Here is a 12,073-nt window from a genome sequence, read left to right as displayed (position 1 = left end):
TCTTTAAAGGTTTCTGGCTTGAGTGGTCAGCTTGGACAGGTTTTCACTGTACATGTATGGTATAATACCGTATTGTTCATCTGTGTTTCTTTGTGTGTGGCGTAATGGCGTGCATGAAAGCCGGGCGTATTCCTGTAGGAGCTGATGGCAGGGCTAGGCTTCTATTCCACTCGAGCTTGTATTCAAACCAGGTAGTGTATGTCAACACTAAAACCAGGCTTAAGTGCCAACAGTGTATCTACATACTCAGGCTTGTATTCAAAACAGCCTTCTGAAAAGTTCTACATGTACATGTACTGTAAAAGCAGAAATTTCCGGTGGTGTTTTGTTTTCGGTAACTTTGGTACCGACAATTTTTACCTAAAACAAAACACACCGAAAATGTCGGTACAGTACTAGAACACTTACCTGGAAGTGAACCACCGAACCGCCGATTTTGGAGAATACCGAAAAATGGCACCACCAAACATTTCTGCTTTTACAGTATATGAGACATGCAGTTGCTTGTCACACAAGACACTACAGTATGCGTGGAACTGATCATCTATAAGCAGTGTCGGGCATGCTTTAGTCATCTTGCTTAGCAGAGTGATTCTCGGACTGAGAGCTATGATTATTATAGTGTTGTATTATCTTATGCTGCTGCACAGCAACTAGACTGTGACCTTGTGCCAGTGCTGTTTGTAGAATGATGATGATAATTATAGTGGTCGCTAATGAAACCCAGCCTCGTGGATAAAGAAGAGGCGCGTTCGCACCACCACCGCCTGATGTTAGTAGCAAGGGAGTTGTAAAGTACCGTGTACTGTACGTGTCCCTGTTTCACTGGTTGGTAGTGCTGGAACCACATTGACCTCTCCCGGGGAAACTTTGAATTGATCTACTCGCCCTTTGCTGAGAAACCACTGCCTGGGAAGCGATGCGGGGGGGGGGGGGGGGGGGGGAATCAACTGTACGGCGGTGCGAATCGTCCAACTCCAAGAAGGTGAGTTTGCCTGGTTGAAAATTTAGTCCATATGGACTAGTGTTGAAAAGCTGTAAGTTAGTCCAGCATTTTGTAATTTTTGGAGTCGTGCTCATGGCATTCGGTGAGTGGTGCAGGCCCTTCCTACAAACCATGAGATCTCCACCTTTCATTTCTTCTTCAATGTTTGGAGATAATTTGAATACTAGTACATGTTCTGCTTCAGTCTTCAACTTTTCATGCCGTTCCCTTTTCACGGCACGCACTGCGCTTAGTTAGGGGTGGGTGGTTAGGGTGGTTGAAAGCAGGGAGTACTGCAATAGCTACAGTAGGTACGGTACTGTAAAAGCAGAAATTGTTGGTGGGGTAATATTTTCGGTATTCTCCAAAATCGCAGTTCGGTGGAGGGAAATTTCGGTAAACCCGTTTTCCAGGTAAGCGTACATGTACGAGTAGATCGAGTACTGTACCGAAATGTTCGGTGTGTTTCATTTTCGGTAAAAATATCGGCACCAAAGTTACCGAAAGATTTCTGCTTTTACAGTACTACTCCCTGGTTGAAAGCGTCATCAAAGGTCAAGCGCTTAGCCTTTTGTAAGTTTTGTTGCCACAGGTTGGACGACGTTCAAAGTGTACCCTGCATTTTCGTTGCACCGTTTTACTCCACTGTTTATCCTTACCCCGACATTACCAGTAAGGGTAATGGAGCTTCCAGGCCGTCCATGCCACACAACACACACAGAGAGCAAAGACAGTTATTTATAAGGGCTTTTAAACAGCTACTATTATATCCTGCACAAAATAGTACAAATAGCACTCAACGTTGGAATACACAGCACTATAAACAAGTCAGTGGACACAGCGTAATAAAAGCAAGGGCTGGATCAAGAGCTCAAAAAGACCAAGTCTGCAAGTAGTCTGCAAGTCTGCACTGATAAAAGAGAGAAAGCCAACTAACAGCAAGTTGGGCAGAAAAGCAGCAAAGACTACGAAGAAACAAAGATGACAGAAACACAGTGTGTGCGGTAGAGAGAGATGTAGATGAAAGAGACATGGAGAGAGATTTTCGTTTACCGCATTGCTATCATGATGTACACAGATTTGCCACGCGAACGAGGCACACCAGAAACAGAGACTGGAAAACCAAGGGGGGGGCGAAACGCGGTGCGGCAAAACGAAGTAAAGGGCGTTAAGGGGCACAGAACGTTGACCATTGGCACTGTCGAGTGAGGAGAGAGACCAGAGAAGTGGGAAGGGCAAGGTAAGAACCTGCAGCAGCAGCAGCAGCATGACTGACCGGCTAAGAGGGAGAAGAGACTGTGTCCAATGGAAACTCGATAAAAAAAAACACAACACAACCGATATAGACAGACTTCGAGAGAGTGTGTGTGCGTGCGTGCGTGTGTGTGTGCGTGTGGAGGGGCACAGTCGGAAATGTACAGTGTAAGCAAACGTTGGCCGAGAAATGAATGCAGCTACAAGCCCTGTGTAGTCAACAGTAGATATAGCGCAAGTGGAATGTCAATCAATAGGCTGGGATCAGGCCGCACGGGAAATCTGCTTGAAGGTCATCCGCTGTGATGAGGCGCTAGCGGAGGAATAATATATTACTATGCTTTCGCGGGGAAGGGGGGACGCTGAAAAGAACTTCTCAAAATTGGTTTTCGTGAGCTGGTCCCCGGCTTACTTATGCATGTTATGATGCTGAGCGGTAAATGCCGGCTGGGACTGGGAGGGGATCAACAATAGTATCAAACAGCCTTGAGGAGCGACGCGTCATAAAGATTACTGGCAATAAAGTCGACAGTTTGTGAGATTCAAGCTGGCCAGGAGCACCCACCCACACACATTGGCACACAGAGCGGCATCGGAAGAGCTGAAGGCGTTCATCACGATATCGGCGCAAGGTGCAGTGCCAATGTAGGCGTCCTGGCATGGGAATAATTATAGATATATATATAATTATGTATATAGTTTTATAGCACGGGAGGGGGCACTGGGATGATGGCGTCACCACGGTTAGAACTGATTTTTTTAAAGCGTCTCCACGAAACACTCCCCCTGTAGTACAGAGAGGCTGTGTGGCTGCTGCCTGGATGTTTCACGCCAGTACACCAGTGTACGGCGAGCAGTACGCCTGGAGTCGCAGGGGAGCTGCTGGGTAGTAACTGTCACATTCTTGTAATACTTGACATCAACATTGTTCAGCGTTATAGCACGGAGGGGGATTTCAGAGTGTAGGTACTCAGATAGAACGATCCAGGGTTACAAAGTTTGAAGAGCGCTGCACGGCAAGAAGCAGCACACAGAGAAGAACGCAAGTGGTTAGTCACAAGGACACGAACAAAACCGGGCCGTGCACGCAACAGTATGTGTGTATGCGCAATAAACATCAGTTTCAGCCTTTGGCGAATGTTATTCATCTGGACCAAATTTCCGACCTTCTGCCATCATCACAATAACTAAGACACAAATCAGAGCTATTAATCTACTCACATAGAGCTTTTCACACCACTCCGCAAGCACGGCAACAATCACGTTGGACAGAGGAGCTAGCTCAGTGCTTACCTCGAGCGCAATGCAACGAGCAGCGCGGCTACGAGCGCATCATCGACGACGGCGGCGGAACGCGGCTGGGCAGCTGCGGCGGCGGTGGACTGGTATCGTCCATGGGAAACATGTCGTGCTCGGCGGTGAACGACGACCTTGGCGCGCTATGCCGACAGGGATACTCGGCCAGGGAGTGCGCCTGGTTGTTCCACGAGCCAGACGCCTCCAGGTCACCACCACCGCCGCTGACGGAGAGTGGGATGTGGCCCAGCGAATTGCGGCCACCGCTCGGCTTACCGGGGATTGCCATTGGGCCGGACACCTGAGGGGGAAGAGGAGGATGCCGCCGCTGCTGCTCCTCCTGCTCCGGGTTGTTGACGACCACCCAGAGGTTCTCGTACTCGCGATCGGCGCGTCCGTTCCGTTTCACCTCCAGGTGCTTGTTGCGACTCGACCGCTGGCTGCGCACCGGCTCGAAGTTCACGTAGTTCATGTCGCTGGGCGACGTGATGTTCTCCATGACCGACTTGTTTGTGTACAGGCCCGGCTGCATTGGGACGGAGCTGTCCGCCAGGCCGTCCGGGATGACGCGGCTGGAGTGGTGCGAGTCGATCGACGCCGCACGCATGCGCCCGTCCATCTCCTCCATGCCGCTGTCGTGGTGAGAGCTGCCTGAGACGTCGCTCACCGTAGAGTTTGTTCGGCTGTGCGACACCGGCTGCATGTCCTCATAAGTGTCCTCCCCGCCGTGGCCGTGGCTGTGCCTATGACCGTGGCCATTGGACATGCTGCGATGCAGGTCGGTGCCGGACAGGCGCTGCTGCCACGGCGACTGCATGTCCTCGTACACTGAGAGCTTACGGTTCGACGGCGACATAAAGCCGTCCGTTTCGGAGCCGTAGCTCAGCGAGGTCCCGCGCAGCGAGTGCTGCCGACTGAAGCTGCTGCTGCTCGCGCCCGCCGTTGCCGGCTCGGAGTTCTGGCGAGGGAAGTGCGAGGCCGAGGAGGCTGTGGATACGGCCGTGGCGCGAGGCCGGTGCGACGTCATGCGAAGCGATCCCTCCCTGCTGTTCGGCGTCGCCACCATGCCCGGGTTCTCACTCAGGCTGCGCGGCAGCGAGTGACCGTTCGGAAGGGAGTGACCGTTCGGAAGGCTACCATTGGGGAGACTGCCGTTCGGTAGGCTGCCGTTCGGCGGAGAAACGCTGGCGGCCATGTCGGGAATCGGCTGCTTGGGCCGGGCGTTGTTGGTGATGGCGTACGCCATGCTGGTGCTGTTTGCCGGTATGTTGATCGGGTACTGGTGTGAGCGTGGTGACGGGCCATTGTTCGCCGGCGGTGACTCACTCGTAACACCCCGGCTCATCTCCCTACAAGCAGAAACAAGAGTGAAGAAGAACACACCAGATGAACATGTAGTGAGCATGGACTATAGAGCATTGATCCAAGAAAGCTCGCCTGCGTGGCACCCGGTGTGGATTGATGACGAGCCAACTCTACACCCCAGGCTATAGCAGAGAGGAACTCGTGTACACAGTCATGCTATCCAAGAGAATATTCATAGGTTGATGGAATGGAAACAGGGAAAAGTGTGAAGAAAAAATTGACCGCAAGAAAATAAGACGGACTTACTCATACAGCGCGTCCTTCATCAGCTTGGCCTCGTACTCGCTCTGCGACTCGAAGAACATGAAGCCCTCGCCGCAGGTGGTGCGCCGCCCGCACTGGAAGTGCATCAGGCTGCCGCTGTAGCCCGCTGAGCGGAGCAGGCGCACCTGCACCACGAAGCGTGGCTTGTGTCGCATGGGCAGGAACACACCCACGTCGGTGGGGCTGAACGCAAGCGTGCACGGCACCGGCACCTCCGCAGCCAGATCAATCTTCTGCGCCAGGTTGAGCGGCACGATCTTCACGTTAGGAAAGCTCTTGACTGCAGGCAAGCGGCACAATGAACAGCAACAAGAACAGAGCACAGTGAGTTCATGCGCTACACCAAACGGTCAAGCTTCATGTAGTTTCAGACCGTGGGAGAAGCATAACCGTGTGAAACTCAAGGGGAAAGCATGATTTTCAGGTTGGGAAAGCTCTCGACTACAGTGGCACAGCGGAGGCAACAAGAAAAACAGAGCGCATTGAGTTCATGCGCTGCACCATCCATGCTAGTTTCAGACCGTAGTAGGAGTAGTACGAGCTCAAGGGAAAACAGAGCGCAGTGGGTTCATGCGATACACCATTCGTGTTTAGCTGCAGACCGCCGTAATAGAAGCCCACACTCGCGTAGCTGACATGCACAACACACACGCACACAGAAGAGCACCGCACTACAGGCAACACACTTGTACTCACTATATCCGTGCTTGCCCACATCGGGAATGCCGGTGACAAACTCCTGAATCCAGCTGCACCAAGCCGTCTGGTGATCCAACGATGAGCAGCTATAGAAGAACTGATCGCCGTTGTGGAACTTGATCACGAACCGGTGCAGGTCTCTGGAATTCGGCGAGCTACTGGGCTCCGTCCTCTCGCAGCTCTCGATGTCCTTGATGGGAATCTTGGTCTTCGGGGTCTTCTTCTTGAGAAACGACTTCTCATCGGCGTACACCTCGAATCTTGGGAAGCCTGCGCCCGACAACGGGTTAGCCCACAGCACAGCGAATCGCTCAGTCTTAGTCTGTGGGAACATCAGAAACACACACGCACAGAAGCCGTATGTTTAGGCCACAGTCCGGGATCGTGGCAGGGGCCACAACAGCAGCGGCATCCTAGTTTGGGACTACTATGTATGTATGTATGTATGTTCAGGTTAGCCCACAATACAGTAGATCTCTCACTCTTACTCTGTGAGAACATAAGAAACACACATAACATGTATGTGTTATTCACTTTTTGGCCATTGTCCCGGATATTGGCAGGGACCACAACAGCAGCATCCTTCTACTTTGTGGAGGTCTTTCCTCCCAGCATTCCAGGCACATTCTTTCTAGATGTGTCATCACGTGAACGTCCCCACCTGCTACAGTGCCCAAGCATAGGCCAAAGTGCAGCCACCCTGTATCCGATCCCACCTGGACCATGGATCCAATCCAATTGCACTGTGCAAGGAATTCTTGTGAACTAACAGAACGACAAGCCTGCCCTAGACCAAATCCCCCGTCCCACAGTGCCACACAGATTGTAGGGAACATTGCAGGTAAGTTAGTTTGCTGGAAAGGAGGGTGCATGTGCCAAGTAATCAGTGCGGGTTGGTCCAACGTGGCTCAACATGCCAGGATAGGGCTGTAAATAAGGCAAGCTGGCCATGTTTAGCAAGCACCAAGGCGGATAAAGACCTGATCATGATGACCAGTAACAGATTCCTGAGCACATTGACCACTGCCACGCTCTGCAGACTTGGCACATCACACTATCAGCCCACACACTCAGTTTTAGAAGCATCCAGATCACCACAACACAGAGTGGCATAGGCTTGCACATGCATCAGCTGACCGACCTAACTCTACTGAAGGTAACTGGGACAGCTGCTGAAAGTACACAGACGGAAACTGGCAAGTCATGCCAACCGGCCAATATCAGCTCATGTACAAGTCAAAGGCCTAGAGATATTCACCAAGACATAGTAACAAATGCCTGGAATGCTCCTTGTCAAGTGGCACGTGCCAAGGCTGAGTACTACTCAATGACATACTATGCTAAGCAGCTTACACACACACATTCACATGCAGACAAATAAGGTTTCCAGCCAGCAATACTCAAATACTGTATCTCATAATCAGCACAACCTGTGAAAGACTGAGTAAAATCCCCTTGCACAAGTGTGCAGAGAGAGAGAGAGAGAGAGAGAGAGAGAGAGAGAGAGAGAGAGAGAGAGAGAGAGAGAGAGAGAGAGAGAGAGAGAGAGAGAGAGAGAGAGAGAGAGAGAGAGAGAGAGAGAGAGAGAGAGAGAGAGAGAGAGAGAGAGAGAGAGAGAGAGAGAGAGAGAGAGAGAGAGAGAGAGAGAGAGAGAGAGAGAGATGTGCTATCTTCTACCAACATCACACCATGGTATGTTGATGTAACTGTAATAGCAACCACTGACCCCAAACCACAACTGCTATGCAATGACAACCACACCGCAAAGTTACCAACAGAAACTTCAAGAGTCCTGCAACCACCCAAGTCTGTGAGTGAACAACCTCTCCAGACTACCAAAGGGCTGAATGAATGGCAGACTTGTACGCCCAGGACTCCAAATCTGACACATGATGTACTTGCTCCCACAGCTGAACTGAAAACAACTCTTATCACCTATGAATCTCAGCCTATTCATTTGCCTTTCAGAAGTCTCCGCATGCATCACAGACTCTGCATTATGTAGCTCAATAGGATAGGCCAAGTGGACCTCTTCAGACTCCACCATCAAACACATCTCACAGCCTACCCACACCACACACACACAGCACCTACACACCAATAATCATGTGCTGCGCAATGGCCCACCCTTGCCAGTACATGTGGCAGTGCCTGCACTGCACACACACCAGGTTATGCCTGGGAACCCTGGCCTAAATTATAAATAGGCAAAAATGTGAAGACTTTCAATCCAACTTCCCAGCATCCAGAGCAAAAGCAGTGCATCTGAAAAAGTGCAGTGCTGCCAACTACTTTGGGCAACCAGTGCTCCCAAATGCCCAGCAGCCTGACACTGCACTCTGGATACTAGTAGACACACTCACAAGCACAGGTAAAGTGTGAGTGCGTGTCCATTGTCCACCCCAGCCCATCCTAAATTCTTGCCATTGCCCTGGTCACACAGGAGAGGTGTGAAACCCCAACGCCACCTCACCACCACCACAACACAACACCAGGACCAAGACCAACCAGAACCAGGGCAGAGGAATGTTTGGAAGTTTTGCTGCCTCACTACCACTCCCTTGCGGCTTTGAACAACACACTAATGCTCCTGTAAAAGCTATTATGTATATGCTGAGGAATAGTGTGTATCACATCTTGGCTTCTTTCCCAGCCTAAAGCGCTCTGACAGAGTGCCAAAAAACCTTGCAGTTGTTCCGGCTCAAGCACACCACCTGCTTGGTACTGTTATTACAGATAACAGCTCGCATTCCTTGGAACAGAACCACTATGTACGCACCATACAATTATGCAGTGAGACACCTATCACATGTGAGCTGGGACGTGGAATTATAGACACAACTACATCGACCGTTTCCACCTCACTGCTACTCATCCGCAGGAATTATTTCTCTCTACTCATGCTGAATCAGTGTTGTGTAGTCACGAGTTTGAAGTTTCGAACAATACATGCACCCGCCGTGATGAGTTCATAAAACACGGCGAAAACTGGCAGCCAAGCATCGCCTGGCAACACGATCAGGGTACTTCCTGCGACCAGGCGAGTCGACGTGCTGGTTGTCAACATGGAACTAAAAGTCCGCCGATGTGTGTGCACCGCCAGAGTGAGTGCCAGGAACAGACGAGTCATGCCATCATGTTTGTGTGGATGATGTCGACCGAGAGACAGTGATTGTGTGATCACAAGTCTAGAGGTACAAAGTGTGATAGGGGCGGTGGGTGCGTAGAAGCCAGACGTCAAAATCCCTCTACAAAAAGACTCAAACGAGCTAGCCCACTATTCTACAGTACACGCACAAGCACACCGCCCAAATGAGGCGCTTTTATTTTCCAGCAGCTCCACGCAATGGGCATGGCGATCAACCATACAGCCAGAGCTAGAGCATGCCAGGGTGGAACGCTATCATACTCCAACAGAATTCCTTCCTCTGACTTTCCTGCTTCGATGCGAGAAAGTCGCGTGGTACTCGGCGGAGCGGCCGGAAGGAATCATTTCAGAGGTGTATTGTTCAGATCAGGCAGCTGACAGCAGCGCAAGCACGGAGAGAAATTTCTAAGGCAGCATTATGAGCAATCACTGTTCGGCCACGGCGTGCTGCCAAGCGGGACAACGGTTCTGCACCGATGCGGGAGTAAGTTGCGCGCATTCAACGAAATATCATGGATGAGGAGAATTTCTCTTTGGCACTGCGGAGTGCCGACCTCCGAACCCTCTCAAACACTGCCACATCAGAGGCTGCTAAGACAGGGGAGAAGAGCAGATTTTCGGCCAAGTCGACAGCGGCACTTTGGAAAACGTCCCCTAACCTGATGGGCCTTCACTGAGAGACCGACGACAGGGGCAGCAGGAAGCAGCCGACAAAGCATATCGCTATTTGACATGTACTATGCCAGAAGCATACTCTAACAGGCGTCCCCAAAACGAATACACTGCGAGAAAGCAGTGGAAGGACTTCCTGGACAAGACAGAAGGGGTAGAATCGAAGCGCTTCTACAAAGCTACACACTTTACAACTAACAGCTGCGGGCATCCCGTCTACCTCGGAAGGGGAAAAGCGCGGAATAACCAAGTTACGCTTGGCTATCACGAACAGGAGAAGTTGCGAAAACGAACCCCGTGTTCGCAGTGCACTGACTTGCGGGACAGTCACTACCGGGGTACGAGCTGGAATCTGTCCAAAAGCCAAAAATACCCGAAGCAAGCTGGCACCCTTCCCAGCTGTGGCGAATTTCCCCGTGTTCGACGCAAATACATGCATGGCACGACCCTCGCAACACATCCCTGAGATGTTGGATGTCTACATTGCAACACAACATCGCCACAGAGAACCTACACACTAATAATTAGTGTGTAGGACTATTCTTTCCCGAGAAAAGACAGCCATACGCTGAGCTGCAAACAACCAGGTCTGCCCGCACAGACTGTCAGTCAGTTCGGCTTCGTACTTGGCAAAGTGTTAGTCCAAACCGGAGCCAAGCAGACAACAGCGTACAGCACCCACGAGAATGACATGTCGGTCCTGGGGCCGAACAATCGCAACAGAACAGACCAGACGGCTGCGGTATTGACTGCAACACCTACACAGCGTCGGATACACAACGAACTGAACTGCCGCAGAGCGAACGACCCTGCTAACAACCACAACTTATGATACTCACACGGAGAAACTACGCCATTCACAAAGTGAAATCCAAGGAGGCGCCCCGCTCCTCATAGAATTTCTACTCAACATCAGTTTCAAGGAAGAAAGCCCGGGAAATTCGCATGACGCTAGACACGAAAGAAAATCCAGCTTCCAGATGAAAGAAAATCTAGTTAACAATTATGTAGAACATTTTCAATCCAGCGCGCTTTCGGAATTATTTGTATTCCAATGCGAGTTCTAGCGCCTGAAGTCTTGCCTCTCTCCATAGCCAAACTTCTTTGAATACTAGGTGGAAGACTACGCGGGCGTAAAATCGACCAATGCCCTGCACAATACAAGAAGCCATTATCCAATGAAAATGTCTTGGGGCTTCGGGAAACGCGGATACAACGACAACTGCCGACACACCTGGTAATACTAATAACATATATGCGGACCCACACCTACGCATACTGGTTGGCACCAACTGAATAAAGGCAAAGCAGCGCCACTACTGCCATTGCAAAGTCGCCGACACAGTACGAAATAGATCTCTACCACAATGAGACAACTAGCTGTCAAGCAACGTTGGGTATTGGACATCACAGCCAGGAGCAACACGAGGTCAAATGCAGCACCAATCCAAGCCCTGTACATACAGCACCTATGTATGTAAGCTGTATGCGGCCCGTACTCATTCGAACCGAAAGCACCAAAAATGCTCACCTTGTCTTTGCGAACTGGACCAGCCAGCACAATATCTCCATTAGGGTCCAGGTCATCGAAACGACCTTGTCCTGGTTCACTCATCTTGACCGCTACTCGAGTTTACAACCTTTGCTCGCCAAGTTTAGGGAACAACTGAGAGAACTCGAGCTGTTGGTGCTTCTAAACTACGAATGCAATTCGTCACCTCGCCGGAGCTAGCTGCTGCTGCCAAATCCACTCCGTCTCTAGATCCAGGTCTGTGAAGGATAAACAGACACCAAACAGAAAGACATGCCATCGCACCAGCAAAGGGGAGACGTGACAAACAGATCCAGGTGAAACTGGCGCTTAAAACCTCACACCTCTGCCTACCAACCACCACAGACCGCACGTACGCATGCAAACAAAAAAAGTCCAGCACTACTGCCCGTATGCGCATCCATGGATTTCAAGATCCTCTGATTTCCCGCGGAATGGGTTTGACATGCTACATACCGTGTTAGGACCAAGAGCAGACGCGAACGAGACCGAATCCAGAACGGGATAAACGAGGAAGCGGACAACAACTTCGACTCGCACGGCAGAGCTAACAGCAACAAAGCGACCTCCTGCACTGAAGTTCCTCAGCTACGAAACTGTTCTCTTCAAGACTGAGCAGCCCGCCAAGATACCGCCAGAGGTATGGTCTAGAATACTGCTTGGATTTGGCTGAGCTCCAAGTCGACGTCCACTCGACTGAGCTTGACATTTGAACGGGGCATGCATTCCAAGTATGGAGCCATGTTTCCTGCTTGAGCCGTTGAGACTTGACATGATTGTACCAAGTCCATGAATGTACAACAGCGACTACACTGAGTCTGTATGTAGCGAAGTACTA

General features: G+C 50.8%; 1 protein-coding gene across 1 annotated transcript; it reads right to left on the bottom strand.

The window, feature by feature from the left end:
• Positions 1-1,719: 1,719 nt before the first annotated feature.
• Positions 1,720-11,864, bottom strand: LOC135825896 (uncharacterized). Its single transcript, XM_065338531.1, has 6 exons — positions 11,692-11,864; positions 11,215-11,453; positions 5,861-6,185; positions 5,147-5,444; positions 3,533-4,884; positions 1,720-3,248 (listed from the first exon to the last, which is right to left on the bottom strand). The coding sequence occupies exons 2-5, from the start codon at positions 11,296-11,298 to the stop codon at positions 3,561-3,563; spliced, it is 2,031 nt and encodes a 676-aa protein (XP_065194603.1). The 5' UTR covers positions 11,299-11,453; positions 11,692-11,864; the 3' UTR covers positions 1,720-3,248; positions 3,533-3,560.
• Between the last annotated feature and the right edge of the window lie 209 nt (positions 11,865-12,073).

Source organism: Sycon ciliatum, chromosome 10, assembly GCF_964019385.1.
Source record: "Sycon ciliatum chromosome 10, ocSycCili1.1, whole genome shotgun sequence".
In the NCBI taxonomy this organism is placed as follows: domain Eukaryota; kingdom Metazoa; phylum Porifera; class Calcarea; order Leucosolenida; family Sycettidae; genus Sycon; species Sycon ciliatum.
Note: the sequence above shows the minus strand (reverse complement) of the source record. Positions and strands in the feature narration are given on the sequence as shown.